Source organism: Phyllobates terribilis, unplaced genomic scaffold, assembly GCF_046119375.1.
Source record: "Phyllobates terribilis strain yellow unplaced genomic scaffold, ASM4611937v1 Scaffold_4__5_contigs__length_816908805, whole genome shotgun sequence".
Lineage (NCBI taxonomy): Eukaryota > Metazoa > Chordata > Amphibia > Anura > Dendrobatidae > Phyllobates > Phyllobates terribilis.
The window spans coordinates 786,440,623-786,468,326 of record NW_027362764.1 but is presented as its reverse complement, the minus strand read 5'-3'; the positions used below and the strand labels follow the sequence as shown (position 1 = coordinate 786,468,326).

Genomic DNA, 27,704 nt, shown 5'->3' with positions numbered 1-27,704 from the left:
ACATTGTATCTGCTGTATATAGAGGACGATACATTGTATCTGCTGTATATAGAGGGCGATACATTGTATCTGCTGTATATAGAGGGCGATACATTATCTGCTGTATATAGAGGGCGATACATTGTATCTGCTGTATATAGAGGGCGATACATTATCTGCTGTATATAGAGGGCGATACATTGTATCTGATGTGTATAGAGGGCGATACACTGTATCTGCTGTATATAGAGGAGTATACATTGAATCTGCTGTATATAGAGGAGAGGACGATACATTGTATCTGCTGTATATAGAGGACGATACATTGTATCTGCTGTATATAGAGGACGATACATTGTATCTGCTGTATATAGAGGACGATACATTGTATCTGCTGTATATAGAGGACGATACATTGTATCTGCTGTATATAGAGGACGATACATTGAATCTGCTGTATATAGAGGAGAGGACGATACATTGTATCTGCTGTGTATAGAGGACGATACATTGTATCTGCTGTGTATAGAGGACGATACATTGTATCTGCTGTGTATAGAGGACGATACATTATATCTGCTGTATATAGAGGACGATACATTGTATCTGCTGTGTATAGAGGATGATACATTGTATCTGCTGTATATAGAGGAGAGGACGATACATTGTATCTGCTGTATATAGAGGACGATACATTGTATCTGCTGTATATAGAGGACTATACATTGTATCTGCTGTATATAGAGGACTATACATTGTATCTGCTGTATATAGAGGACGATACATTGTATCTGCTGTATATAGAGGACGATACATTGTATCTGCTGTATATAGAGGACGATACATTGTATCTGCTGTATATAGAGGACGATACATTGTATCTGCTGTATATAGAGGACTATACATTGTATCTGCTGTATATAGAGGACGATACATTGTATCTGCTGTATATAGAGGACGATACATTGTATCTGCTGTATATAGAGGAGAGGACGATACATTGTATCTGCTGTATATAGAGGAGAGGATGATACATTGTATCTGCTGTATATAGAGGACGATACATTGTATCTGCTGTATATAGAGGGCGATACATTGTATCTTCTGTATATAGAGGACTATACATTGAATCTGCTGTATATAGAGGAGAGGACGATACATTGTATCTGCTGTATATAGAGGACGATACATTGTATCTGCTGTATATAGAGGACGATACATTGTATCTGCTGTATATAGAGGACGATACATTGTATCTGCTGTATATAGAGGACGATACATTGTATCTGCTGTATATAGAGGACGATACATTGTATCTGCTGTATATAGAGGACGATACATTGTATCTGCTGTATATAGAGGAGAGGACGATACATTGTATCTGCTGTATATAGAGGACTATACATTGTATCTGCTGTATATAGAGGACGATACATTGTATCTGCTGTATATAGAGGACGATACATTGTATCTGCTGTATATAGAGGAGAGGACGATACATTGTATCTGCTGTATATAGAGGAGAGGACGATACATTGTATCTGCTGTATATAGAGGAGAGGATGATACATTGTATCTGCTGTATATAGAGGACGATACATTGTATCTGCTGTGTATAGAGGACTATACATTGAATCTGCTGTATATAGAGGAGAGGACGATACATTGTATCTGCTGTATATAGAGGACGATACATTGTATCTGCTGTATATAGAGGACGATACATTGTATCTGCTGTATATAGAGGACGATACATTGTATCTGCTGTATATAGAGGACGATACATTGTATCTGCTGTATATAGAGGACGATACATTGTATCTGCTGTATATAGAGGACGATACATTGTATCTGCTGTATATAGAGGACGATACATTGTATCTGCTGTATATAGAGGACGATACATTGTATCTGCTGTATATAGAGGACGATACATTGTATCTGCTGTATATAGAGGACGATACATTGTATCTGCTGTATATAGAGGGCGATACATTGTATCTTCTGTATATAGAGGACGATACATTGTATCTGCTGTATATAGAGGACGATACATTGTATCTGCTGTATATAGAGGGCGATACATTGTATCTGCTGTATATAGAGGGCGATACATTGTATCTGCTGTATATAGAGGGCGATACATTATCTGCTGTATATAGAGGGCGATACATTGTATCTGATGTGTATAGAGGGCGATACACTGTATCTGCTGTATATAGAGGAGTATACATTGAATCTGCTGTATATAGAGGAGAGGACGATACATTGTATCTGCTGTATATAGAGGACGATACATTGTATCTGCTGTATATAGAGGACGATATATTGTATCTGCTGTGTATAGAGGACGATACATTGTATCTGCTGTGTATAGAGGACGATACATTGTATCTGCTGTGTATAGAGGACGATACATTATATCTGCTGTATATAGAGGACGATACATTGTATCTGCTGTGTATAGAGGATGATACATTGTATCTGCTGTATATAGAGGAGAGGACGATACATTGTATCTGCTGTATATAGAGGACGATACATTGTATCTGCTGTATATAGAGGACTATACATTGTATCTGCTGTATATAGAGGACGATACATTGTATCTGCTGTATATAGAGGACGATACATTGTATCTGCTGTATATAGAGGACGATACATTGTATCTGCTGTATATAGAGGACTATACATTGTATCTGCTGTATATAGAGGAGAGGACGATACATTGTATCTGCTGTATATAGAGGACGATACATTGTATCTGCTGTATATAGAGGACGATACATTGTATCTGCTGTATATAGAGGACGATACATTGTATCTGCTGTATATAGAGGAGAGGACGATACATTGTATCTGCTGTATATAGAGGAGAGGACGATACATTGTATCTGCTGTATATAGAGGACGATACATTGTATCTGCTGTATATAGAGGACGATACATTGTATCTGCTGTATATAGAGGACGATACATTGTATCTGCTGTATATAGAGGAGAGGGCAATACATTGTATCTGCTGTATATAGAGGGCGATACATTGTATCTGCTGTATATAGAGGAGAGGACGATACATTGTATCTGCTGTGTATAGAGGATGATACATTGTATCTGCTGTATATAGAGGAGAGTACGATACATTGTATCTGCTGTGTGTAGAGGACGATACATTGTATCTGCTGTGTATAGAGGACGATACATTGTATCTGCTGTGTATAGAGGACGATACATTGAATCTGCTGTATATAGAGGAGAGGACGATACATTGTATCTGCTGTGTATAGAGGACGATACATTGTATCTGCTGTGTATAGAGGATGATGCATTGTATCTGCTGTGTATAGAGGACGATACATTGTATCTGCTGTGTATAGAGGGCGATACGTTGTATCTGCTGTGTATAGAGGGCGATACATTGTATCTGCTGTGTATAGAGGACGATACATTGTATCTGCGGTGTATAGAGGACGATACATTGTATCTGCTGTGTATAGAGGACGATACATTGTATCTCCTGTGTATAGAGGGCGATACATTGAATCTGCTGTATATAGAGGAGAGGACGATACATTGTATCTGCTGTGTATAGAGGACGATACATTGTATCTGCTGTATATAGAGGAGAGGATGATACATTGTATCTGCTGTATATAGAGGACGATACATTGTATCTGCTGTATATAGAGGGCGATACATTGTATCTTCTGTATATAGAGGACGATACATTGAATCTGCTGTATATAGAGGGCGATACATTGTATCTGCTGTATATAGAGGACGATACATTGTATCTGCTGTATATAGAGGACGATACATTGTATCTGCTGTATATAGAGGACGATACATTGTATCTGCTGTATATAGAGGACGATACATTGTATCTGCTGTATATAGAGGACGATACATTGTATCTGCTGTATATAGAGGACGATACATTGTATCTGCTGTATATAGAGGAGAGGGCAATACATTGTATCTGCTGTATATAGAGGACTATACATTGTATCTGCTGTATATAGAGGACGATACATTGTATCTGCTGTATATAGAGGAGAGGACGATACATTGTATCTGCTGTATATAGAGGACGATACATTGTATCTGCTGTATATAGAGGACGATACATTGTATCTGCTGTATATAGAGGACGATACATTGTACCTGCTGTATATAGAGGACGATACATTGTATCTGCTGTATATAGAGGACGATACATTGTATCTGCTGTATATAGAGGACGATACATTGTATCTGCTGTATATAGAGGAGAGGGCAATACATTGTATCTGCTGTATATAGAGGGTGATACATTGTATCTGCTGTATATAGAGGAGAGAACGATACATTGTATCTGCTGTGTATAGAGGATGATACATTGTATCTGCTGTATATAGAGGAGAGGATGATACATTGTATCTGCTGTGTATAGAGGACGATACATTGTATCTGCTGTGTATAGAGGGCGATACATTGTATCTGCTGTATATAGAGGGCGATACATTATCTGCTGTATATAGAGGGCGATACATTATCTGCTGTATATAGAGGGCGATACATTATCTGCTGTATATAGAGGGCGATACATTATCTGCTGTATATAGAGGGCGATACATTGTATCTGCTGTATATAGAGGGCGATACATTGTATCTGCTGTATATAGAGGGCGATACATTGTATCTGCTGTATATAGAGGACGATACATTGTATCTGCTGTATATAGAGGACGATACATTGTATCTGCTGTATATAGAGGACGATACATTGAATCTGCTGTATATAGAGGAGAGGACGATACATTGTATCTGCTGTATATAGAGGAGAGGACGATACATTGTATCTGCTGTATATAGAGGACGATACATTGTATCTGCTGTATATAGAGGACGATACATTGTATCTGCTGTGTATAGAGGACGATACATTGTATCTGCTGTGTATAGAGGACGATACATTGTATCTGCTGTGTATAGAGGACGATACATTATATCTGCTGTATATAGAGGACGATACATTGTATCTGCTGTGTATAGAGGATGATACATTGTATCTGCTGTATATAGAGGAGAGGACGATACATTGTATCTGCTGTATATAGAGGACGATACATTGTATCTGCTGTATATAGAGGACTATACATTGTATCTGCTGTATATAGAGGACTATACATTGTATCTGCTGTATATAGAGGACGATACATTGTATCTGCTGTATATAGAGGACGATACATTGTATCTGCTGTATATAGAGGACGATACATTGTATCTGCTGTATATAGAGGACGATACATTGTATCTGCTGTATATAGAGGACTATACATTGTATCTGCTGTATATAGAGGAGAGGACGATACATTGTATCTGCTGTATATAGAGGACTATACATTGTATCTGCTGTATATAGAGGACGATACATTGTATCTGCTGTATATAGAGGACGATACATTGTATCTGCTGTATATAGAGGAGAGGACGATACATTGTATCTGCTGTATATAGAGGAGAGGACGATACATTGTATCTGCTGTATATAGAGGACGATACATTGTATCTGCTGTATATAGAGGACGATACATTGTATCTGCTGTATATAGAGGACGATACATTGTATCTGCTGTATATAGAGGAGAGGGCAATACATTGTATCTGCTGTATATAGAGGGCGATACATTGTATCTGCTGTATATAGAGGAGAGGACGATACATTGTATCTGCTGTGTATAGAGGATGATACATTGTATCTGCTGTATATAGAGGAGAGGACGATACATTGTATCTGCTGTGTGTAGAGGACGATACATTGTATCTGCTGTGTATAGAGGACGATACATTGTATCTGCTGTGTATAGAGGACGATACATTGAATCTGCTGTATATAGAGGAGAGGACGATACATTGTATCTGCTGTGTATAGAGGACGATACATTGTATCTGCTGTGTATAGAGGATGATACATTGTATCTGCTGTATATAGAGGACGATACATTGTATCTGCTGTATATAGAGGGCGATACATTGTATCTTCTGTATATAGAGGACGATACATTGAATCTGCTGTATATAGAGGGCGATACATTGTATCTGCTGTATATAGAGGACGATACATTGTATCTGCTGTATATAGAGGACGATACATTGTATCTGCTGTATATAGAGGACGATACATTGTATCTGCTGTATATAGAGGACGATACATTGTATCTGCTGTATATAGAGGACGATACATTGTATCTGCTGTATATAGAGGACGATACATTGTATCTGCTGTATATAGAGGACGATACATTGTATCTGCTGTATATAGAGGACGATACATTGTATCTGCTGTATATAGAGGAGAGGGCAATACATTGTATCTGCTGTATATAGAGGACTATACATTGTATCTGCTGTATATAGAGGACGATACATTGTATCTGCTGTATATAGAGGAGAGGACGATACATTGTATCTGCTGTATATAGAGGACGATACATTGTATCTGCTGTATATAGAGGACGATACATTGTATCTGCTGTATATAGAGGACGATACATTGTATCTGCTGTATATAGAGGACGATACATTGTATCTGCTGTATATAGAGGACGATACATTGTATCTGCTGTATATAGAGGACGATACATTGTATCTGCTGTATATAGAGGACGATACATTGTATCTGCTGTATATAGAGGAGAGGGCAATACATTGTATCTGCTGTATATAGAGGGTGATACATTGTATCTGCTGTATATAGAGGAGAGGACGATACATTGTATCTGCTGTGTATAGAGGATGATACATTGTATCTGCTGTATATAGAGGAGAGGACGATACATTGTATCTGCTGTGTATAGAGGACGATACATTGTATCTGCTGTGTATAGAGGGCGATACATTGTATCTGCTGTATATAGAGGGCGATACATTATCTGCTGTATATAGAGGGCGATACATTATCTGCTGTATATAGAGGGCGATACATTATCTGCTGTATATAGAGGGCGATACATTATCTTCTGTATATAGAGGGCGATACATTATCTTCTGTATATAGAGGGCGATACATTGTATCTGCTGTATATAGAGGGCGATACATTGTATCTGCTGTATATAGAGGACGATACATTGTATCTGCTGTATATAGAGGACGATACATTGTATCTGCTGTATATAGAGGACGATACATTGTATCTGCTGTATATAGAGGACGATACATTGTATCTGCTGTATATAGAGGACTATACATTGTATCTGCTGTATATAGAGGAGAGGACGATACATTGTATCTGCTGTATATAGAGGACGATACATTGTATCTGCTGTATATAGAGGACGATACATTGTATCTGCTGTATATAGAGGACGATACATTGTATCTGCTGTATATAGAGGACGATACATTGTATCTGCTGTATATAGAGGGCGATACATTGTATCTGCTGTATATAGAGGGCGATACATTGTATCTGCTGTATATAGAGGGCGATACATTATCTGCTGTATATAGAGTGCGATACATTATCTGCTGTATATAGAGTGCGATACATTATCTGCTGTATATAGAGGGCGATACATTGTATCTGATGTGTATAGAGGGCGATACACTGTATCTGCTGTGTATAGAGGGCGATACACACTATCTGCTGTGTATAGAGGGCGATACATTGTATCTGCTGTGTATAGAGGGCGATACATTGTATCTGCTGTGTATAGAGGACGATACGTTGTATCTGCTGTGTATAGAGGACGATACGTTGTATCTGCTGTGTATAGAGGACGATACGTTGTATCTGCTGTGTATAGAGGACGATACATTGTATCTGCTGTGTATAGAGGACGATACATTGTATCTGCTGTGTATAGAGGACGATACATTGTTTCTGCTGTATATAGAGGACGATACATTGTATCTGCTGTATATAGAGGAGAGGACGATACATTGTATCTGCTGTGTATAGAGGACGATACATTGTATCTGCTGTGTATAGAGGACGATACATTGTATCTGCTGTGTATAGAGGACGATACATTGTATCTGCTGTATATAGAGGACGATACATTGAATCTGCTGTATATAGAGGAGAGGACGATACATTGTATCTGCTGTGTATAGAGGACGATGCATTGTATCTGCTGTGTATAGAGGATGATGCATTGTATCTGCTGTGTATAGAGGATGATGCATTGTATCTGCTGTGTATAGAGGACGATACATTGTATCTGCTGTGTATAGAGGGCGATACGTTGTATCTGCTGTGTATAGAGGGCGATACGTTGTATCTGCTGTGTATAGAGGGCTATACGTTGTATCTGCTGTGTATAGAGGGCGATACGTTGTATCTGCTGTGTATAGAGGGCGATACGTTGTATCTGCTGTGTATAGAGGACGATACATTGTATCTGCTGTGTATAGAGGACGATACATTGTATCTGCTGTGTATAGAGGACGATACATTGTATCTGCTGTGTATAGAGGACGATACATTGTATCTGCTGTGTATAGAGGACGATACATTGTATCTGCTGTGTATAGAGGACGATACATTGTATCTCCTGTGTATAGAGGGCGATACATTGAATCTGCTGTATATAGAGGAGAGGACGATACATTGTATCTGCTGTGTATAGAGGACGATACGTTGTATCTGCTGTGTATAGAGGACGATACGTTGTATCTGCTGTGTATAGAGGACGATACGTTGTATCTGCTGTGTATAGAGGACGATACGTTGTATCTGCTGTGTATAGAGGACGATACGTTGTATCTGCTGTGTATAGAGGACGATACGTTGTATCTGCTGTGTATAGAGGACGATACGTTGTATCTGCTGTGTATAGAGGACGATACGTTGTATCTGCTGTGTATAGAGGACGATACGTTGTATCTGCTGTGTATAGAGGGCGATACGTTGTATCTGCTGTGTATAGAGGGCGATACATTGTATCTGCTGTGTATAGAGGACGATACATTGTATCTGCTGTGTATAGAGGACGATACATTGTATCTGCTGTGTATAGAGGACGATACATTGTATCTGCTGTGTATAGAGGACGATACATTGTATCTCCTGTGTATAGAGGGCGATACATTGAATCTGCTGTATATAGAGGAGAGGACGATACATTGTATCTGCTGTGTATAGAGGACGATACATTGTATCTGCTGTGTATAGAGGACGATACATTGTATCTGCTGTGTATAGAGGACGATACGTTGTATCTGCTGTGTATAGAGGACGATACGTTGTATCTGCTGTGTATAGAGGACGATACGTTGTATCTGCTGTGTATAGAGGACGATACGTTGTATCTGCTGTGTATAGAGGACGATACGTTGTATCTGCTGTGTATAGAGGACGATACGTTGTATCTGCTGTGTATAGAGGACGATACGTTGTATCTGCTGTGTATAGAGGGCGATACGTTGTATCTGCTGTGTATAGAGGACGATACATTGTATCTGCTGTGTATAGAGGAGGAGAGGACGATTGTTTCGAAACAGCTCCTTATCTTAATCAGCCAGACGTCTAGATTTGTTAAGCCAAGAGAAATACACTATTGTGTTTGTGTTGACTTGAGAACTTGTGTGTGTTTCTTTGGTGGGTCAAGAAGGACAGACCAGTATTTGTATAGCCCTGAATGTTGTCTTCTCTTGGTTCTGAAGCAATGATGTTTGTTATTATGCTAATTGCATATTCTACTAAAGCCAGTTGGATGTTTATTTACAAGAGCCCCCTACAATACCAACTATGTAAATTGATTAAATGCTCAAACAATGAGACCTGAGCCCTGTTGGATAATACCCTCCCTTGTATCTGTGTATATAGAGGAGAAGAGGATGATACACTGTATCTGCTGTATATAGAGGAGAGGTCAATACATTGTATCTGCTGTATATAGAGGACTATTTATTATCTCTATTGTATATAGAGACATATCTGACCTGGAGTGTGTGCAGAGAATAGCGGCCGTGATTATGAAGGGACTGGGTGAACTGCAGATGACCGATCATCAAACCTGGGGTTGTTCAGTTTGCAAACACAAAGTCTTGGGGACGATGTTATTACATTGTACAAATAGATCTGTATAATGATATTTTTACATTTAGGCCGTCATCTGTGACTAGGAGCGTCCTCTGCGGCTACAGGAAAGCTTTATCATCACAGGCAGTGATTATTTACTGTAAGAGCAGTTAGACTGGGGATTCCTTACTGTTCAAATAGTGCAATATAGATTCTTTACAGTACAAGCAGTTTGACTGTGGATTCTTTACTGTGCAAGTAGTGAGAATATGAATTATTTTCTGTACCAGCAATGGGACTATGGATTCCTTCACTATGTCAGCAGTGTGTCTATGGTTTTTTCATTTTGCGAGCAGAGAGACTATGGATTCTTCATTGTCATAGCATTACGATTGTGTATTCTTTACTGTGCGAGTAGTGAGAATATGGATTCTTTACTGTATGAGCAGTGTGACTATGGATTTTTCACTGTACGAGCAGTGAGACTATGGATTCTTCACTGTACGAGCAGTGAGACTATGGATTCTTCACTGTACGAGCAGTAGGACTATGTATTATTTTCTTCACGAGCAATGAGATTGTGGATTCTTTACTGTACGAGCAGTGTGTCTATGGACTTTTCTGCCACATGGTATTGTACTTGTTGATGCATGACAAGTACCAGGCATCCTGGATTTTTCTCTTGATAAATATATTACACATCATTGGCACTAGATTCTGTGATGTTGATCAGAGAGCTTGTCTGATTGCCGCTTGTGGAGTTAGGAGGGATTCGTTCCCCTAATTGGGGTATTTTGAAGAAACACTTATTCTTAAAGGGAAACTCCTGTTTTTTTCCTTAGTTTTCCTTCCTGAAGACTGAGAACTTGCAGTATAAGACCCCCCACAATGCTGCCGTGTGCAGTCACTGCCGCAGTCTGGACAGGACCCCCATTGTCTGCACAGGGCATCGGAACCAATACATCGCACAGGTCAGACACATGGTCAGACACAGCCATTACACAGTACACAGCAGGGGCACATTTATAAGATTATCTCAGCACAGGAACATTTTATTTAAACGCATCCAATTGTGGAACTTATTATTATTCCAAGATCTATTGATTAAACTTTTTTTCGTGGGAAAACCCCTTTAAGGGACATATGCCTCTGTAGCAGGGAGAATTGAATGAGAGAATCACAGATCAGACAGACTCTTCAGGACATCAGCTTGGTAGCATGGCTTTATCCAAAGAGACACAGATTCGGATTCTACATGATTCCGGCCTAAGGGTATACGGCCCTGGCTGGAAGGATACAGATCTGCTCCATTTACCATCAGAGAACCCATGGATACATTTGGGAAGAACAGGTTGGGACGATAAAGTTCCTGGCCCCATGGAGACATTCAGAGAAGCCAGATTGGGACCAGCCGGTCATCTGGCCCCATGGAAACTCTCGAAGAGGCCAGAGTAGGACCCGGGTCTCCTGGCCTTGTACCTTGATGGACTGTCAGCTTCCTAAGCTTGCCGCTACCTCCTCTGTGGGGGCCTGTCAAAAGCGGGGGGCCGCTGGTTGAGGTAGTTGGCTCTGGAAGTCCCAAAGTCACAGCTGTTCTATTCCCATCGGACCAGCAGAAGTGTGAGGAGACTGTGTAATGTTCTACCATCTTGGGTGTTTACTAGGACTGTTCTATCTGTTTATTGCCTGTTCTGTGGTTCAATAAAGTATTGCCATTCTGTTTTACCCTCACCCTGTGTTGTCTGACTAGTATTATGCCCACGGAAGACCCCCTGTGTTCACACCCTTTATCTGCGTCGGCCCCTGGAGGGATTGGTGAGGGCGGTGTAACGTGTGCACTGCCTCCGGTGCTGTTGATTATATGAGCGGTAAATATGGGACCAGACCGGAGTCATTATCTCGCTTCTTTCTCCTTGTTTTCCAGCTCTCCTGTGCCTCCATCCAGCCTGAATCCGGTCTTCCAACATGTCGTATGGCTCTGTTGATGGCAGTGGATTTGGAAGCAGAAACCCCTTTGGCGGACCCTCTGCTCAAGGATACCAACCTCTAGGTATGAGCCCCGGCGATAGCTGCGCCGCCCGAGGCTCTGCTCCCCGCTGCGCCGCCCGAGGCTCTGCTCCTCGCTGCGCCGCCCGAGGCTCTGCTCCCCGCTGCGCCGCCCGAGGCTCTGCTCCCCGCTGCGCCGCCCGAGGCTCTGCTCCCCGCTGCGCCGCCCGAGGCTCTGCTCCCCGCTGCTCCGCCCGAGGCTCTGCTCCCCGCTGCTCCGCCCGAGGCTCTGCTCCCCGCTGCTCCGCCCGAGGCTCTGCTCCCCGCTGCGCCGCCCGAGGCTCTGCTCCCCGCTGCGCCGCCCGAGGCTCTGCTCCCCGCTGCGCCGCCCGAGGCTCTGCTCCCCGCTGCTCCGCCCGAGGCTCTGCTCCCCGCTGCAGTCCAGAAATCCCATAACAGATCCTGAATTCATGGCGATGGTGTCTGATCTGATGTGAATCCCTCCCATCACCTCTATCGAGGGTCTCCGCATGTAATCGCAGGTTCGGCGTTGCCCCCTGTACATTAGTGCGGGTCTCCTCATCTCAGAAATGTTCTTGTCACTACGGTTACAAAAATATCCATCGTGTGTGAGCCGCTGAGACTCCGATCACATCCGGTATGCAGCTCCAGCTCCAGCTCCAGCTCCAGAGCCTGCAGTCACGTCCCAGTGCAGGGACTACAACTCCTATCATTCCACATATGCAGCCAAGAGCCTTGCTTTATCCTGACCGACTTCTCTTTTTTTATACTCCTGCACCACTACATGTCGCTAAAGATAAAGTGAGATAAAGATGAGACCGGTCCGGCCATAAAGACCCAACTGTCCAAGCTGTGTTGTATTTCTTTCTCGGTATACAGCCCTTGTGCAGATCTATGCTTCTCCATAGTAACAGACCTCAACCATTCCTATGTAACTAGCTCTTCTCAGTATATTACATGGCTTGCCGTGTCATTGTGGAGGAGGAAGGTCCCGACACGGCAGCACCAAGACGTCTCCTATTATGCAGTCTGTCAAAATTAGCGACACTCATATCCTAGATTATAAAAATAAATATTGCCCTTAAAGGGGTTGCTCCGGCGCCGCCCTGTGACGAAACTGCTTCTAATCTTTATCAGCCAGACTTCTAGATTTGTTAAGCCAAAACAAGTGCATTATTGTGTTTGTGTTGACTTGAGAACTTGTGTGTATTTCTTTGGTGGGTCAAGAAGGACAGACCAGTATTTGTATAACCCTGAATATTGTCTTCTCTTGGTTCTGAAACAACGATGTTTGTTACTATGCTAATTCATATTCTACTAAAGCCAATTAGATGTTTATTTACAAGAGCCCCCTACTATGCCAACTATGTAAATTGATTAAATGCTCAAACAATGAGACCTGAACCCTGTAGAATAATACCCTCCCTAACCCTTCCCCTTTGGATGTGTACTTGAAAGAACAAATGTGAGCTATTTAATTAACGTATGCCTCTACAGCTGGCAGTTTTGAAATAGATAATTGAAAGAGACTTCACAAGGAGAATCAAAGTTCAGACTCTCTTCAGACCATCAGCTTGGTAGCATGGCTTTAACCAACGAGACACAGATTTGGATTCTACATGATTCCAGCCTAAGGGTATATGGCTCTGGCTGGAAAGGTACGGATTTGCTCCATTGACTATCAGAGAGCCCATGGATACATTTGGGGAGACAAGGTTGGGATGATGAAGTCAACTGGCCTCATGGATATGTTGTTTGGGGTTGAGGTAGTTGGCTCTGGAAGTCCCAAAGTCGCAGCTGCTTTGGCCAGCAGAAGGGTGAGACTATGTAATGTTGTACCTTCTTGGGTATTTGTTGGGACTGTTCTATGTGTTTATTGTCCGTTTGGTGGTTTATTAAAGTATTGCCACGCTGTTTTACCCTCACCCCATGTTGTCTCAGTAGTATTATGCCCATGGAAGACCCCGGGTCTTCACATGCCCATTCTCCAGTGCCTCCCGTGTCTAGTATGGTGCATATGTTTCTTCTGGAGGCAGAGAGACCTGTTCCCCCTCTGCCTCTGGCGGGGAGAAAGGCCCGGCCCCTCTGCCTCTGGCGGGGAGAAAGGCCCGGCCCCTCTGCCTCTGGCGGGGAGAAAGGCCCGGCCCCTCTGCCTCTGGCGGGGAGAAAGGCCCGGCCCCTCTGCCTCTGGCGGGGAGAAAGGCCCGGCCCCTCTGCCTCTGGCGGGGAGAAAGGCCCGGCCCCTCTGCCTCTGGCGGGGAGAAAGGCCCGGCCCCTCTGCCTCTGGCGGGGAGAAAGGCCCGGCCCCTCTGCCTCTGGCGGGGAGAAAGGCCCGGACATAGTCAAGTATGTCAGGATTTTGTGGGCTCTTTTTGACTGGAGGGGTAATTATTTGGGTACTGTATGTTAATGAGGCACTATGCCGCAGAATTATGCCGGCTCTTTCAGAAAGTATTATTCTATAACTAGATTTTGACACATGGGCTCGTTGACTGTTTGGTTTCTGCCTTTTTTGTTGACTACATAGCAGTGTTTGGCTTTTTAAGTCAGTATTATTTACATGCGGTATTTTGCCAATGTATGGCGGTGCTTTGTGGGTTCTTAGTTTATGAATATTGAGTATTATTTGGGCACTATATGGTAGTTTTATGTGGGCTGCATAGGACAATGCTACGTGGAAGACGTTTGTGTGGTCTGTAAAGATGGTATTATTTAGTCACCATATGGCAGCATTATGTGGGCTGTGTATAACCATGTTGTCCTATCTGGAAGGGCCTTTATGTGGAGTATGGCCATACTAATGCGCTATATAGTGTTATTATGTGAGCTTGGTATGGTGGCGTTATCCCGGCACTCTATGGAAGTGTTGGGGTTGAGTTTTCCTTTTAAGGTTCACGGTTTGACGTTCGTTTCGCACATTTATAAACACATTTTATATAAATATACTAATATTTCTAGAAAATCTGAAATAAATGTCGCGGTGTATTCGGGGGCCCCATGAGGCGTAATTATCACTCATCAGCAGCGCAATTCATCTGTCCTCTATGCGGGGACCATCGGGGCTCGCGCTCCCCGGTCCCACGTGCCTCATCGGTCGGCCGCACTTTGTCTGTAATGGTTTTGTAAAAAAAAGTGATGCCTAAGTATTATAAATGAGCCTCCGCGCCCGCAGCCGCCACCTCGGGTGAGAGATTTATGGGGTCTATATTTAGTGCCCCCTCCGGTATACTTCCTGCAGAGATGTATTATTATTTTCTCCCGCCTGTTCTGCGGTATGTACGGAGCACTGCGCCGAGCGCGGACAGCAGCGCTCTGCCCATAAAGCGTCACGGCGGACACATGGATTTCTAGTAAACCGCGCAGAATATGGCGGCGTCCTACAAACGGAGGCCCCAAGTTTCACCCCTGGATCTAAAACGTGGCCAAATCTAGAAAAAAAATTCTGAAACGCATCTAATATGTTATGTCACCTCCAGAGCTGCAATCACAGTTCTGACAGTTTCCTCTTTGCAGTCAAGATTCAGGATCCTACATCAATCTGCTGCCCCCTGCAGGACCAACGAAAGTTTGCTTTAATACTCCTGTCACATCCAGAGCTGCATTCATAGTTCTGCGTTCCATGCATTGTTGTATCACTGTACAATAAGATGAGAAAGGGTAAACTCAGTCTCCGAAAATACTTGCAGATCTGGATGTGACTGGAGACCTGAGTAAAAAAAAAAAACTGATATGTTTTACTTCAGTCACATCCAGAGCTTCACTCAAAATTCTGCTAGTGTCTCGATGCTGCAAGATTTCACAACAGTAACGTAAAGTAATAAACAGTGAGCGCCATCTCCAAAATTACTTGCAGCTCTGGAAGTGAATGATGAAGAGACCATGAAGGAAGGATTTATGTTGTATGTTATACTCCAATAACATCCAGAGCTGCGATCGCAATTCTGGTTTCACGTCAACTGCTTTGAAATCCCCCCCGTTTCTTCATTGTTTAGTAATGTCTTGTATGCAGCTTTGGATGTGACTGGAGCGTAATCAGACATGACTATTTGATATAGGTTCTGTTAAATTGCTGAAGGAATACAACCACCCCCATCATCTTGACTCGTGTCATAATGCAGCCTGAGGGCCAGCAGAATGGTGAATGCAGCTCCGGCTGTGACTGGGGCATGAGCAGTGCCGTCATCCTCGCATATTGCCGGTTTTGGCTTTATGATGTTGTGTCCTCTGCTGCAGTAAACCAAGCGCTCTTCGCTCCTGTGTGCAGCGCGGGAGAGGGCATGCTGGGAGTTGTAGTGTTTGAAGTAATTTAGATCTCCATTCAAGCAAACAAATACCCTGATGGTATGGGGCTGTGAGTGCATGCTGGGAGTTGTAGTTTTACTACCGATACAGTGCAGCAGCAGCACTTCATAAACACGTTCCAATTCGGACATTTGTGTAATATCCCACCGCTGGACCCCGTAAATGCCACCCCCCAAGACTGAGCGCCTCTCCTGACTTAAAGGAGTGAACTGCTACTTTTGTAACACAATTTATGAAGGGTTGGAATCTGTTACCACTGGACTCCTCCTGCTGCTCCAATGGGATGATGACATCACCAGTCACCTGACCACTGCAGCCAGTCGGTGACCTCAGCGGTCAGGTGACTGGTAGTTGGTGATGTCATCGCTTCCTGTCCGGAGCTGATTATTGAGATACATCTTACTGCTTACGTTTTTTTTATAAACTTTGCAAAAGTAGAAAAAAAAACCTTTAATTCTCAAAGCTGAGGCTTTGTTACACTAGCATCCAGCCTGGACACTCCTCTGTGAGCTGCACACATCTGTCTCTGATATTCTCTTACAATGCTCTCTGCGGGCCGCCCCGGCTCTCTCTCTCTGCGGGCCGCCCCGGCTCTCTCTGCGGGCCGCCCCGGCTCTCTCTCTCTGCGGGCCGCCCCGGCTCTCTCTCTCTGCGGGCCGCCCCGGCTCTCTCTCTCTGCGGGCCGCCCCGGCTCTCTCTCTCTGCGGGCCGCCCCGGCTCTCTCTCTCTGCGGGCCGCCCCGGCTCTCTCTCTCTGCGGGCCGCCCCGGCTCTCTCTCTCTGCGGGCCGCCCCGGCTCTCTCTCTCTGCGGGCCGCCCCGGCTCTCTCTGCGGGCCGCCCCGGCTCTCTCTCTGCGGGCCGCCCCGGCTCTCTCTCTCTGCGGGCCGCCCCGGCTCTCTCTCTCTGCGGGCCGCCCCGGCTCTCTCTCTCTGCGGGCCGCCCCGGCTCTCTCTCTCTGCGGGCCGCCCCGGCTCTCTCTCTCTGCGGGCCGCCCCGGCTCTCTCTCTCTGCGGGCCGCCCCGGCTCTCTCTCTCTGCGGGCCGCCCCGGCTCTCTCTCTCTGCGGGCCGCCCCGGCTCTCTCTCTCTGCGGGCCGCCCCGGCTCTCTCTCTCTGCGGGCCGCCCCGGCTCTCTCTCTCTGCGGGCCGCCCCGGCTCTCTCTCTCTGCGGGCCGCCCCGGCTCTCTCTCTCTGCGGGCCGCCCCGGCTCTCTCTCTCTGCGGGCCGCCCCGGCTCTCTCTCTCTGCGGGCCGCCCCGGCTCTCTCTCTCTGCGGGCCGCCCCGGCTCTCTCTCTCTGCGGGCCGCCCCGGCTCTCTCTCTCTGCGGGCCGCCCCGGCTCTCTCTCTCTGCGGGCCGCCCCGGCTCTCTCTCTCTGCGGGCCGCCCCGGCTCTCTCTCTCTGCGGGCCGCCCCGGCTCTCTCTCTCTGCGGGCCGCCCCGGCTCTCTCTCTCTGCGGGCCGCCCCGGCTCTCTCTCTCTGCGGGCCGCCCCGGCTCTCTCTCTCTGCGGGCCGCCCCGGCTCTCTCTCTCTGCGGGCCGCCCCGGCTCTCTCTCTCTGCGGGCCGCCCCGGCTCTCTCTCTCTGCGGGCCGCCCCGGCTCTCTCTCTCTGCGGGCCGCCCCGGCTCTCTCTCTCTGCGGGCCGCCCCGGCTCTCTCTCTCTGCGGGCCGCCCCGGCTCTCTCTCTCTGCGGGCCGCCCCGGCTCTCTCTCTCTGCGGGCCGCCCCGGCTCTCTCTCTCTGCGGGCCGCCCCGGCTCTCTCTCTCTGCGGGCCGCCCCGGCTCTAAGGATTTTATTCACTGTGGGCAGATCTCTGTAGAATGCCGAGGAATCTAAACCCGTCCGGTCCGATACATCATTTGCGATCTTTTTTTGGCTTGTTATTCGTTGATGGTAAATGGCGCAGGCAGGTCAAGAATTTTACGCAAAATCACAAATACTTTTTATTTTTTGTGGCTCCGAGCCGCTTTGTTCTCTGAGCCTAAAGCCTTTGTGGCCCTCGTCAATCAAAGGAGCCGCCGCAGCAGCTCTGCCCCTCACAGCATCACACACACAGATCAGACATACAGGCGGAGTGGAGGCAGAGCATCGCCCGCAGAGCATCGGCCGCAGAGCGCTCCGCTGTGCCAGGCTAATCTAGGCCTTGACCCATATGCGGAGCAGGATTCCTGCAGTGCAGAGTATTTCAGGATAGCAGAGCGCTGATCTTGCATGTGACACTGACATGGTGAATCGTGTACTGGGGAGGACAAGTGTCAGGAGGAGAATGGGAAGGTCACCAGCAGCACAGAGTATTTAAGGTGAATTGCACTTGGGGTGGACGGCGCCCCAATCTCTCACGTGATGAAGATGGTCAGGGCTACGGCATAACAGGAGGAGGTCAGAGACCTACCCAGTGGAAGGAGTTTACTGCAGCACAGAGGATTTCAGGACTAAGTGCTGATCTCATGGTGCACTGAATCTCATGCTGATGTTAGCGAGGACAGCAGGAGGTGTCAGACTGAGTAGCAGGGTGAAAGGAGCATGTTTCCCTGCAGCACAGAGGATTTCAGGAGACGGGCGTGCTGGTTGTGTCCGAAGGTCACAGGCGGGGTCTTCAGGCAGCACAGAGCATTTCAGGAGAGCAACCTGCTGGTCATGTTAAGGTCATAGACTAAGGAACAGGGTCCTCCCTGCAGCACAGAGTGTTTTTTTTTTTTTTATAGGAGTGGTGACAGGTTGAAATTTACATAGTGGAAAGAGCAGTGACCCTCAGCAGCACAGAGTATTTCAGGAGAACTGTCGATCTTGGGGATGGGGATTAGGGGTCCCCAGCAGCACAGAGTGTTTCAGGAGAAAAGTTCATCATTCCTGGGAGTGAGAGGGACAAGGGAGGGTTAGGGGTCTCCAGCAGCACAGAGTATTTTCAGCAAAGCAGATTTTGTTGAGTACTCCAAGGCTGAAAGTTACTTAATTGGAAGGAGAGGAGTGCTCCCAGCAGCACAGAGGATTTCCAGGCAGGAATGTGCCGATAATGTGGCGACCAATATGGTGACCATCAGTCGCGCACTCGCCACCATCAGTGGGCTTTGGGTCCGGGAAGGATGATGGTGGCATGTAGAAGCAGATTGGCTTTCTCTGATGGAAAGCTGTGAAATGCTTTCAAAGAATGTGTCTGAGCTGCTGCTGCAGTGTGTGAGTGGGACGCTGCGGAGCTGCGCTCGTGATGCACCACTGATTACTCAGAGCGAGGTGGGCGGCAGAGCGGGGTCTCACCAGGGGAAGGGGATTTTCCTTCTCTTCCTTACATGGAGATTGTCTCGTAGGAGCAGCAGGTTGTGTGTAGGGAGATGGATGATATATACTGTGGGTGATACAGAAGTATACGGCCGGTGACGTGGGGGGATTCACATCTGATGTGTGGTTAACCCATAAATCTCACACACTTAGCAGGGTGATGTGTGATGATGCCTCTGTTGTTTAGGGTAAATACAGTCATGACCGAAAGTGTTGGCACCCTGGAAATTGTTCCAGAAAATGGAAGTATTTCTCCCAGACAATTCCACACGTTTTGTGTATTGGAACAACATAAAAAAAGAGAAGAAAAGGCAAATTGGAGATAATTTCACACAAAACCCCAAAAATGGGCCGAACACTATTGCTGGTACCCTCAACTTAATATTTGGTTGCACCCTGTGGAATAAATAACTGCAATCGCTTCCTATAACCATCAGCTTCTTACTCCTCAGCTGGGATCTTAGACTCTTCTTACAATCTGCCCCAGGTCTCTCATATGTGAAGACATCTTCTCCCAACAGCAATTGTAAGATCTCTCCACAGGTGATCAATGGGATTCATATCTGGACTCATTGCTGCCACTTCAGACCTCTCCAGTGCTTTGTTTCCATCCTTTTCTGGGGGCTTCTTGAATTATGTTTGGGGTCATTATCCTGCTGGAAGACCCATGAACTAGGATTCAAACCCTGCTTTCTGACACTGGGCAATACATTGTGACCCAAAATCCTTTGGTATTCTTCAGATTTCATGATGCCTTGCACACATTCAAGGCACCCAGTGCCAGAGGATGCAAAATAACCCCAAAACATATTTGAACCTCCACCATATTTGACTGTAGGTGCTGTGTTCTTTTCTTTGTAGGCCTCATTCTGTTTTCAGTAAACAGTAGAATGCTCTACCCAAAAGCTCCTGGTCTCATCTGCCCACAAGACGCTTTCCCAGAAGGATTATGGCTTACTCACATTTTGGCAAACTGCAGTCTAGCTTTTTTATGTCTCTGTGTCAGCAGTGGGGCCCTTCTGGACCTCCTGCCATAGCGTTTCATTTCATTCACATGTGGACGGATAGTTCACGCTGACACTGATGCACCCTGGGCCTGAAGGACAGCTTGAGTTTTTTTGCCACTTGATTGGGGCTGCTCATCCACCATCCGGACTATCCTGCGTTTCATTAATTTTTCTATGCCGTCCAGTGAGATTATCTACAGTGCCATGGGTTGTAAACTTCTTGACTATGTTGCAAATCGTGGACAAAGGAACATCAAGATCTCTGGAGATGGCCTTGTAACTTTGAGATTGTTGATATTTTTCAACAATTTTGGTTCTCAAGTCCTCAGACAGTTCTCTTCTCCTATTTCTGTTCTTCATGCTTAGTGTGGCAAACACAGACACACAATGCAAAGATTGAGTCAACTTTTCCCTTTATCTGTTTTCAGAAGTGATTTTCATATTGCCCACACCTGTTACTTGCCACAGGTGAGATTGACCAAGCATCGCATGCTTGAAACAAAGTTGTTTACCCACAATTTTGGAAATATGCCAACAATTTTGCTTACCCCATTTTTGCATTTTTTCAAATACTTCATTTTCTTAAACAAATTTCAGGGTGCCAACACTTTTGGGCTCCATGAATGTGTAAGGCTGTGTACGCATTACATTTAGCTGTCCTTTAAGCATATGCGTGAAAATATATACAATAATGAATGCATCCATTACCATATGACCCCCCACTGACCCTTAGTTACATCCTGTATTATACTCCAGAGTTGCACTCACTATTCTGCAACTGCGGCAGCAGAGCAGAGAGAGGGGGCGCCGCAGAGCAGAGAGAGGGGGCGCCGCAGAGCAGAGAGAGGGGGCGCCACAGAGCAGAGAGAGGGGGCGCCGCAGAGCAGAGAGAGGGGGCGCCGCAGAGCAGAGAGAGGGGGCGCCGCAGAGCAGAGAGAGGGGGCGCCACAGAGCAGAGAGAGGGGGCGCCGCAGAGCAGAGAGAGGGGGCGCCGCAGAGCAGAGAGAGGGGTGGCGCATGCCAGGGAAGAAGGCGCCGCAGAGCAGAGAGAGGGGGCGCCGCAGAGCAGAGAGAGGGGGCGCCGCAGAGCAGAGAGAGGGGGCGGCGCATGCCAGGGAAGAAGGCGCAGCAGAGCAGAGAGAGAGGGGGCGCAGCAGAGCAGAGAGAGAGGGGGCGCAGCAGAGCAGAGAGAGAGGGGGCGCAGCAGAGCAGAGAGAGAGGGGGCGCAGCAGAGCAGAGAGAGGGGGCGCAGCAGAGCAGAGAGAGGGGGCGCAGCAGAGCAGAGAGAGGGGGCGCAGCAGAGCAGGGAGGGGGGGGCGCAGCAGAGCAGGGAGGAGGGGGCGCAGCAGAGCAGGGAGGGGGGGGCGCAGCAGAGCAGGGAGGGGGGGGCGCAGCAGAGCAGGGAGGAGGGGGCGCAGCAGAGCAGGGAGGGGGGGGCGCAGCAGAGCAGGGAGGGGGGGGGCGCAGCAGAGCAGAGGGGGGGGCGCAGCAGAGCAGGGAGGGGGGGCGCAGCAGAGCAGAGAGGGGGGGCGCTGCAGAGCAGAGAGGGGGGGCAGAGCAGAGAGAGGGGGTGCCGCAGAGAGAAGGGGGGTGCAGCAGAGCAGAGAGAGGGCGCCGCAGGCCAGGGAAAAAGGGGGCGCAGCAGAGAGAGGGGGCGCCGCAAGCCAGGGAGGATGGAGGCGCCGCAGAGCAGAGAGAGAGGGGGTGCCGCAGAGCAGAGAGACAAGGGGCGCAGCAGACCAGAGAGGTGGGGCGCAGCAGAGAGAGAGAGCAGAGAGGGGGCAGAGCAGAGAGAGAGCAGGGAGATGGGGGGGCGCAGCAGAGCAGAGAGATGGGGGGGCGCAGCAGGCCAGGGAAGAAGGGGGCGCAGCAGAGCAGAGAGAAGGGGCGCAGCAGGCCAGGGAAGAAGGTGGCGCAGCAGAGCAGAGAGAGAGGGGCCGCAGCAGAGCAGAGAGAGAGGGGCCGCAGCAGAGCAGAGAGAGAGGGGCCGCAGCAGAGCAGAGAGAAAGGGGCCGCAGCAGAGCAGAGAGAGAGGGGCCGCAGCAGAGCAGAGAGAGAGGGGCCGCAGCAGAGCAGAGAGAGAGGGGCCGCAGCAGAGCAGAGAGAGGGGCCGCAGCAGAGCAGAGAGAGGGGCCGCAGCAGAGCAGAGAGAGGGGGCGCAGCAGAGCAGAGAGAGGGGGCCGCAGCAGAGCAGAGAGAGAGAGGGGCCGCAGCAGAGCAGAGAGAGAGAGGGGCCGCAGCAGAGCAGAGAGAGAGAGGGGCCGCAGCAGAGCAGAGAGAGAGAGAGGGGCCGCAGCAGAGCAGAGAGAGAGAGAGGGGCCGCAGCAGAGCAGAGAGAGAGAGAGGGGCCGCAGCAGAGCAGAGAGAGAGAGAGGGGCCGCAGCAGAGCAGAGAGAGAGAGAGGGGCCGCAGCAGAGCAGAGAGAGAGAGAGGGGCCGCAGCAGAGCAGAGAGAGAGAGAGGGGCCGCAGCAGAGCAGAGAGAGAGAGAGGGGCCGCAGCAGAGCAGAGAGAGAGAGAGGGGCCGCGGCAGAGCAGAGAGAGAGAGAGGGGCCGCGGCAGAGCAGAGAGAGAGAGAGGGGCCGCGGCAGAGCAGAGAGAGAGAGAGGGGCCGCAGCAGAGCAGAGAGAGAGAGAGGGGCCGCAGCAGAGCAGAGAGAGAGAGAGGGGCCGCAGCAGAGCAGAGAGAGAGAGAGGGGCCGCAGCAGAGCAGAGAGAGAGAGAGGGGCCGCAGCAGAGCAGAGATACAAGGGGCGCAGCAGAGAGAGAGAGGGGATGCAGCAGAGTAGACCCCTCTCTCTGCTGCGCCCCATCTCTCTGCTGCGCCCCCTCTCTCTGCTCTGCTGCGCCCCCTCTCTCTGCTCTGCTGCGCCCCCTCTCTCTGCTCTGCTGCGCCCCCTCTCTCTGCTCTGCTGCGCCCCCCCTCTCTGCTCTGCTGCGCCCCCCCTCTCTGCTCTGCTGCGCCCCCCCTCTCTGCTCTGCTGCGCCCCCCCTCTCTGCTCTGCTGCGCCCCCCCTCTCTGCTCTGCTGCGCCCCCCCTCTCTGCTCTGCTGCGCCCCCTCTCTGCTCTGCTGCGCCCCCTCTCTGCTCTGCTGCGCCCCCTCTCTGTTCTGCTGCGCCCCCTCTCTCTGCTCTGCTGCGCCCCCTCTCTGCTCTGCTGCGCCCCCTCTCTCTGCTCTGCTGCGCCCCCTCTCTGCTCTGCTGCGCCCCCTCTCTCTGCTCTGCTGCGCCCCCTCTCTCTGCTCTGCTGCGCCCCCTCTCTCTGCTCTGCTGCGCCCCCTCTCTCTGCTCTGCTGCGCCCCCTCTCTCTGCTCTGCTGCGCCCCCTCTCTCTGCTCTGCTGCGCCCCCTCTCTCTGCTCTGCTGCGCCCCCTCTCTCTGCTCTGCTGCGCCCCCTCTCTCTGCTCTGCTGCGCCCCCTCTCTCTGCTCTGCTGCGCCCCCTCTCTCTGCTCTGCTGCGCCCCCTCTCTCTGCTCTGCTGCGCCCCCTCTCTCTGCTCTGCTGCGCCCCCTCTCTCTGCTCTGCTGCGCCCCTCTCTCTGCTCTGCTGCGCCCCCTCTCTCTGCTCTGCTGCGCCCCCTCTCTCTGCTCTGCTGCGCCCCCTCTCTCTGCTCTGCTGCGCCCCCTCTCTCTGCTGCGCCCCCTCTCTCTGCTGCGCCCCCTCTCTCTGCTGCGCCCCCTCTCTCTGCTCTGCTGCGCCCCCTCTCTCTGCTCTGCTGCGCCCCCTCTCTCTGCTCTGCTGCGCCCCCTCTCTCTGCTCTGCTGCGCCCCCTCTCTCTGCTCTGCTGCGCCCCCTCTCTCTGCTCTGCTGCGCCCCCTCTCTCTGCTCTGCTGCGCCCCCTCTCTCTGCTCTGCTGCGCCCCCTCTCTCTGCTCTGCTGCGCCCCCTCTCTCTGCTCTGCTGCGCCCCCTCTCTCTGCTCTGCTGCGCCCCCTCTCTCTGCTCTGCTGCGCCCCCTCTCTCTGCTCTGCTGCGCCCCCTCTCTCTGCTCTGCTGCGCCCCCCTCTTTGCTCTGCTGCGCCCCCCTCTTTGCTCTGCTGCGCCCCCCTCTCTGCTCTGCTGCGCCCCCCTCTCTGCTCTGCTGCGCCCCCCTCTCTGCTCTGCTGCGCCCCCCTCTCTGCTCTGCTGCGCCCCCCTCTCTGCTCTGCTGCGCCCCCCTCTCTGCTCTGCTGCGCCCCCCTCTCTGCTCTGCTGCGCCCCCCTCTCTGCTCTGCTGCGCCCCCTCTCTGCTCTGCTGCGCCCCCCTCTCTGCTCTGCTGCGCCCCTCTCTCTGTGCTCTGCTGCGCCCCTCTCTCTGTGCTCTGCTGCGCCCCTCTCTCTGTGCTCTGCTGCGCCCCTCTCTCTGTGCTCTGCTGCGCCCCTCTCTCTGTGCTCTGCTGCGCCCCTCTCTCTGTGCTCTGCTGCGCCCCTCTCTCTGTGCTCTGCTGCGCCCCTCTCTCTGTGCTCTGCTGCGCCCCTCTCTCTGTGCTCTGCTGCGCCCCTCTCTCTGTGCTCTGCTGCGCCCCTCTCTCTGTGCTCTGCTGCGCCCCTCTCTCTGTGCTCTGCTGCGCCCCTCTCTCTGTGCTCTGCTGCGCCCCTCTCTCTGTGCTCTGCTGCGCCCCTCTCTCTGTGCTCTGCTGCGCCCCTCTCTCTGTGCTCTGCTGCGCCCCTCTCTCTGTGCTCTGCTGCGCCCCTCTCTCTGTGCTCTGCTGCGCCCCTCTCTCTGTGCTCTGCTGCGCCCCTCTCTCTGTGCTCTGCTGCGCCCCTCTCTCTGTGCTCTGCTGCGCCCCTCTCTCTGTGCTCTGCTGCGCCCCTCTCTCTGTGCTCTGCTGCGCCCCTCTCTCTGTGCTCTGCTGCGCCCCTCTCTCTGTGCTCTGCTGCGCCCCTCTCTCTGTGCTCTGCTGCGCCCCTCTCTCTGTGCTCTGCTGCGCCCCTCTCTCTGTGCTCTGCTGCGCCCCTCTCTCTGTGCTCTGCTGCGCCCCTCTCTCTGTGCTCTGCTGCGCCCCTCTCTCTGTGCTCTGCTGCGCCCCTCTCTCTGTGCTCTGCTGCGCCCCCCCTCTCTCTCTGCTCTGCGGCGCCCCCCCTCTCTCTCTGCTCTGCGGCGCCCCCCCTCTCTCTCTGCTCTGCGGCGCCCCCTCTCTCTCTCTGCTCTGCGGCGCCCCCCCTCTCTCTCTGCTCTGCGGCGCCCCCTCTCTCTCTGCTCTGCGGCGCCCTCTCTCTCTCTCTGCTCTGCGGCGCCCCCTCTCTCTCTGCTCTGCGGCGCCCTCTCTCTGCTCTGCTGCGCCCCCCCTCTCTCTCTGCTCTGCGGCGCCCCCTGTCTCCTGTAATACTTCTCTTTTTCCTCTTACAGCCTCTCAGATTGACCCCAATGACCTTGAGGAGCTCTTCCAGATCACTTCGGACGATGTGTTTAAGATAAATGCCAACGGTGGGTATCGCGTCCTCCGCCAGTCCGCGCCCGGGCACCGCGCTCAGCGCTGCAGTCACTAGACAGGCTGCAGATGGCAGCCACAAAGCTGTCCCCTGTTAGGGTTGTTTGTTGCAGTGTGTCAGTGCAGCAGCGCCTCTGTACACTTCTGTCCTGTCTGAGGGGTTTGTTACAGTGTAGCAGTGTGTGCTCAGTAATGTCTGAGGTCAGGTGCAGGGTATGGCTCCAGGCTTAGTGTTACTGAGCAGTTGTTACAGTGTAACAGTGCACTGCCCTGAGTGCAGCAGCTCCAGGTTGGGTCTAACCCATCCTATTATAGTACTAACGCCCCTCTTGTCCTGAGGGTTTGTTACAATGTATCAGTATCTGACACCTGCTGTCAGCTGAGACCAGCACTTCTGATAGTTTGTTGCAATGTGTCAGTGCCCTGTATTAGCTCTAGAGGATGGTCTAGAATGGATACAAGCTCCTGACTCACTGACACATTGTAATAAGCCTTGACCTTATGAGGGGCGCAGGAATAGGGCGAGGTGGCAGCTTCACTGACTGTGAGCAGAAATCCTAAAAATCAATAGAAATATAAAGAAAACAATGTTATTAAAAGTTAAAAAATCCGGATCCGGGGCAGGTTCGGGGAGTTACAGGCAGGATCGAGGGGGGTTGCTGGCAGGATCGGGGCAGGTTCGGGTGGGCTATGGGCAAGATGAGGGGGGTTACTGGCCGGATCGGGGAGGGGGGCCGGATCGGGGGTGACTTGCATCCCAGTGTAGGCCCGCCGGCCAGATTGTACAGCCATAGCTGTTAGCGCAGTTTCCTGACAATGTCCGATGTTTGCATGTCTATATATTGATATTAGATGTAGCAGAGCCGGGTTTGTGACGTCCGGCTGCATCATTCAGCATCTGCTGTGCAGGCGAGCCGCCTGAAGATCTGAATTACTCCATTTATCAGTACATCTCTGACCCTATGACAACACTTCATGCTCTCGTCCTTTAGTTCTCATAGGGAATCCCGCTGGTTACCAGTCTCTTTTCTCTGGATTGAGATTGGTTGCTGTGCTTTGCCCTGTGATAAAACCAGTATAGTGACTAGAAGTGTTGTCATAGGGATAGAAGTGGAAAAACGATACATTAGCATTTATTTACTTTTGTATAATATTTTAAGTATAAAACGAAAAGTAACTTTTAAATACTTTAAATTCTTTTATTTTATACTTTATACTATATATTTTATACTAAAAAGTTCTCCATAGATGTTCCTGGTGGTTCTTAGCTGCAGTCCCATGTAAATCTCCAGCGGCTTGTGTGTATTTAGTTTCTTCTTGTGTCTCTTGTTGACAGTACAGTCTCTGGAGAGAAACCTGCGCTCCTTGGGGACTGCCAGTGACACCCACCAGCTCAGAGACCGCCTGTAAGTCACCGCTGTTTTCTATCATGTTGTACCGGGCTCGGGGGGACAAGATAAGGAAAAATGTCAGCGGCCGACGCCGGGTGATCTGCGTCTCCTGCCTCCGCTACAGCCACATGGCGATCACACAGTCATCTATCTCGGCAGCACATCTCTCCACGTCTGTGCTGCCGACAACATGGAAGCTTTATGGGGCCGAGCCACGAATCTGCTGTAATAATCCTGAGCCAAGTCATGCAAAAAGCGCCCCCTATCTCAGCCTCCAGACCCAGCTGTCAGTCATCCGTGGTTTTGAGGTCAAATGCAGACGCCTCCTTGTGCC

The 27,704-nt window shown here is 49.4% G+C and overlaps 1 protein-coding gene across 7 annotated transcripts in view; it reads left to right on the top strand.

Annotated features, from left to right (window-relative positions):
- The window catches only part of TSNARE1 (t-SNARE domain containing 1), a 305,999-nt gene that overhangs the window by 62,299 nt on the left and 215,996 nt on the right, over positions 1-27,704 (top strand). For 6 of the 7 annotated variants that reach the window (XM_073679958.1, XM_073679959.1, XM_073679953.1 and 3 more), the window contains 3 exons: positions 11,911-12,036; positions 25,898-25,975; positions 27,316-27,385. In XM_073679958.1, coding sequence (XP_073536059.1) covers positions 11,952-12,036; positions 25,898-25,975; positions 27,316-27,385 — 233 coding nt within the window. In that variant the 5' untranslated portion in view covers positions 11,911-11,951. Of the gene's footprint in view, positions 1-11,910; positions 12,037-25,897; positions 25,976-27,315; positions 27,386-27,704 lie in introns of those variants that run through there. The other variant, XM_073679954.1, reaches the window with a different exon arrangement.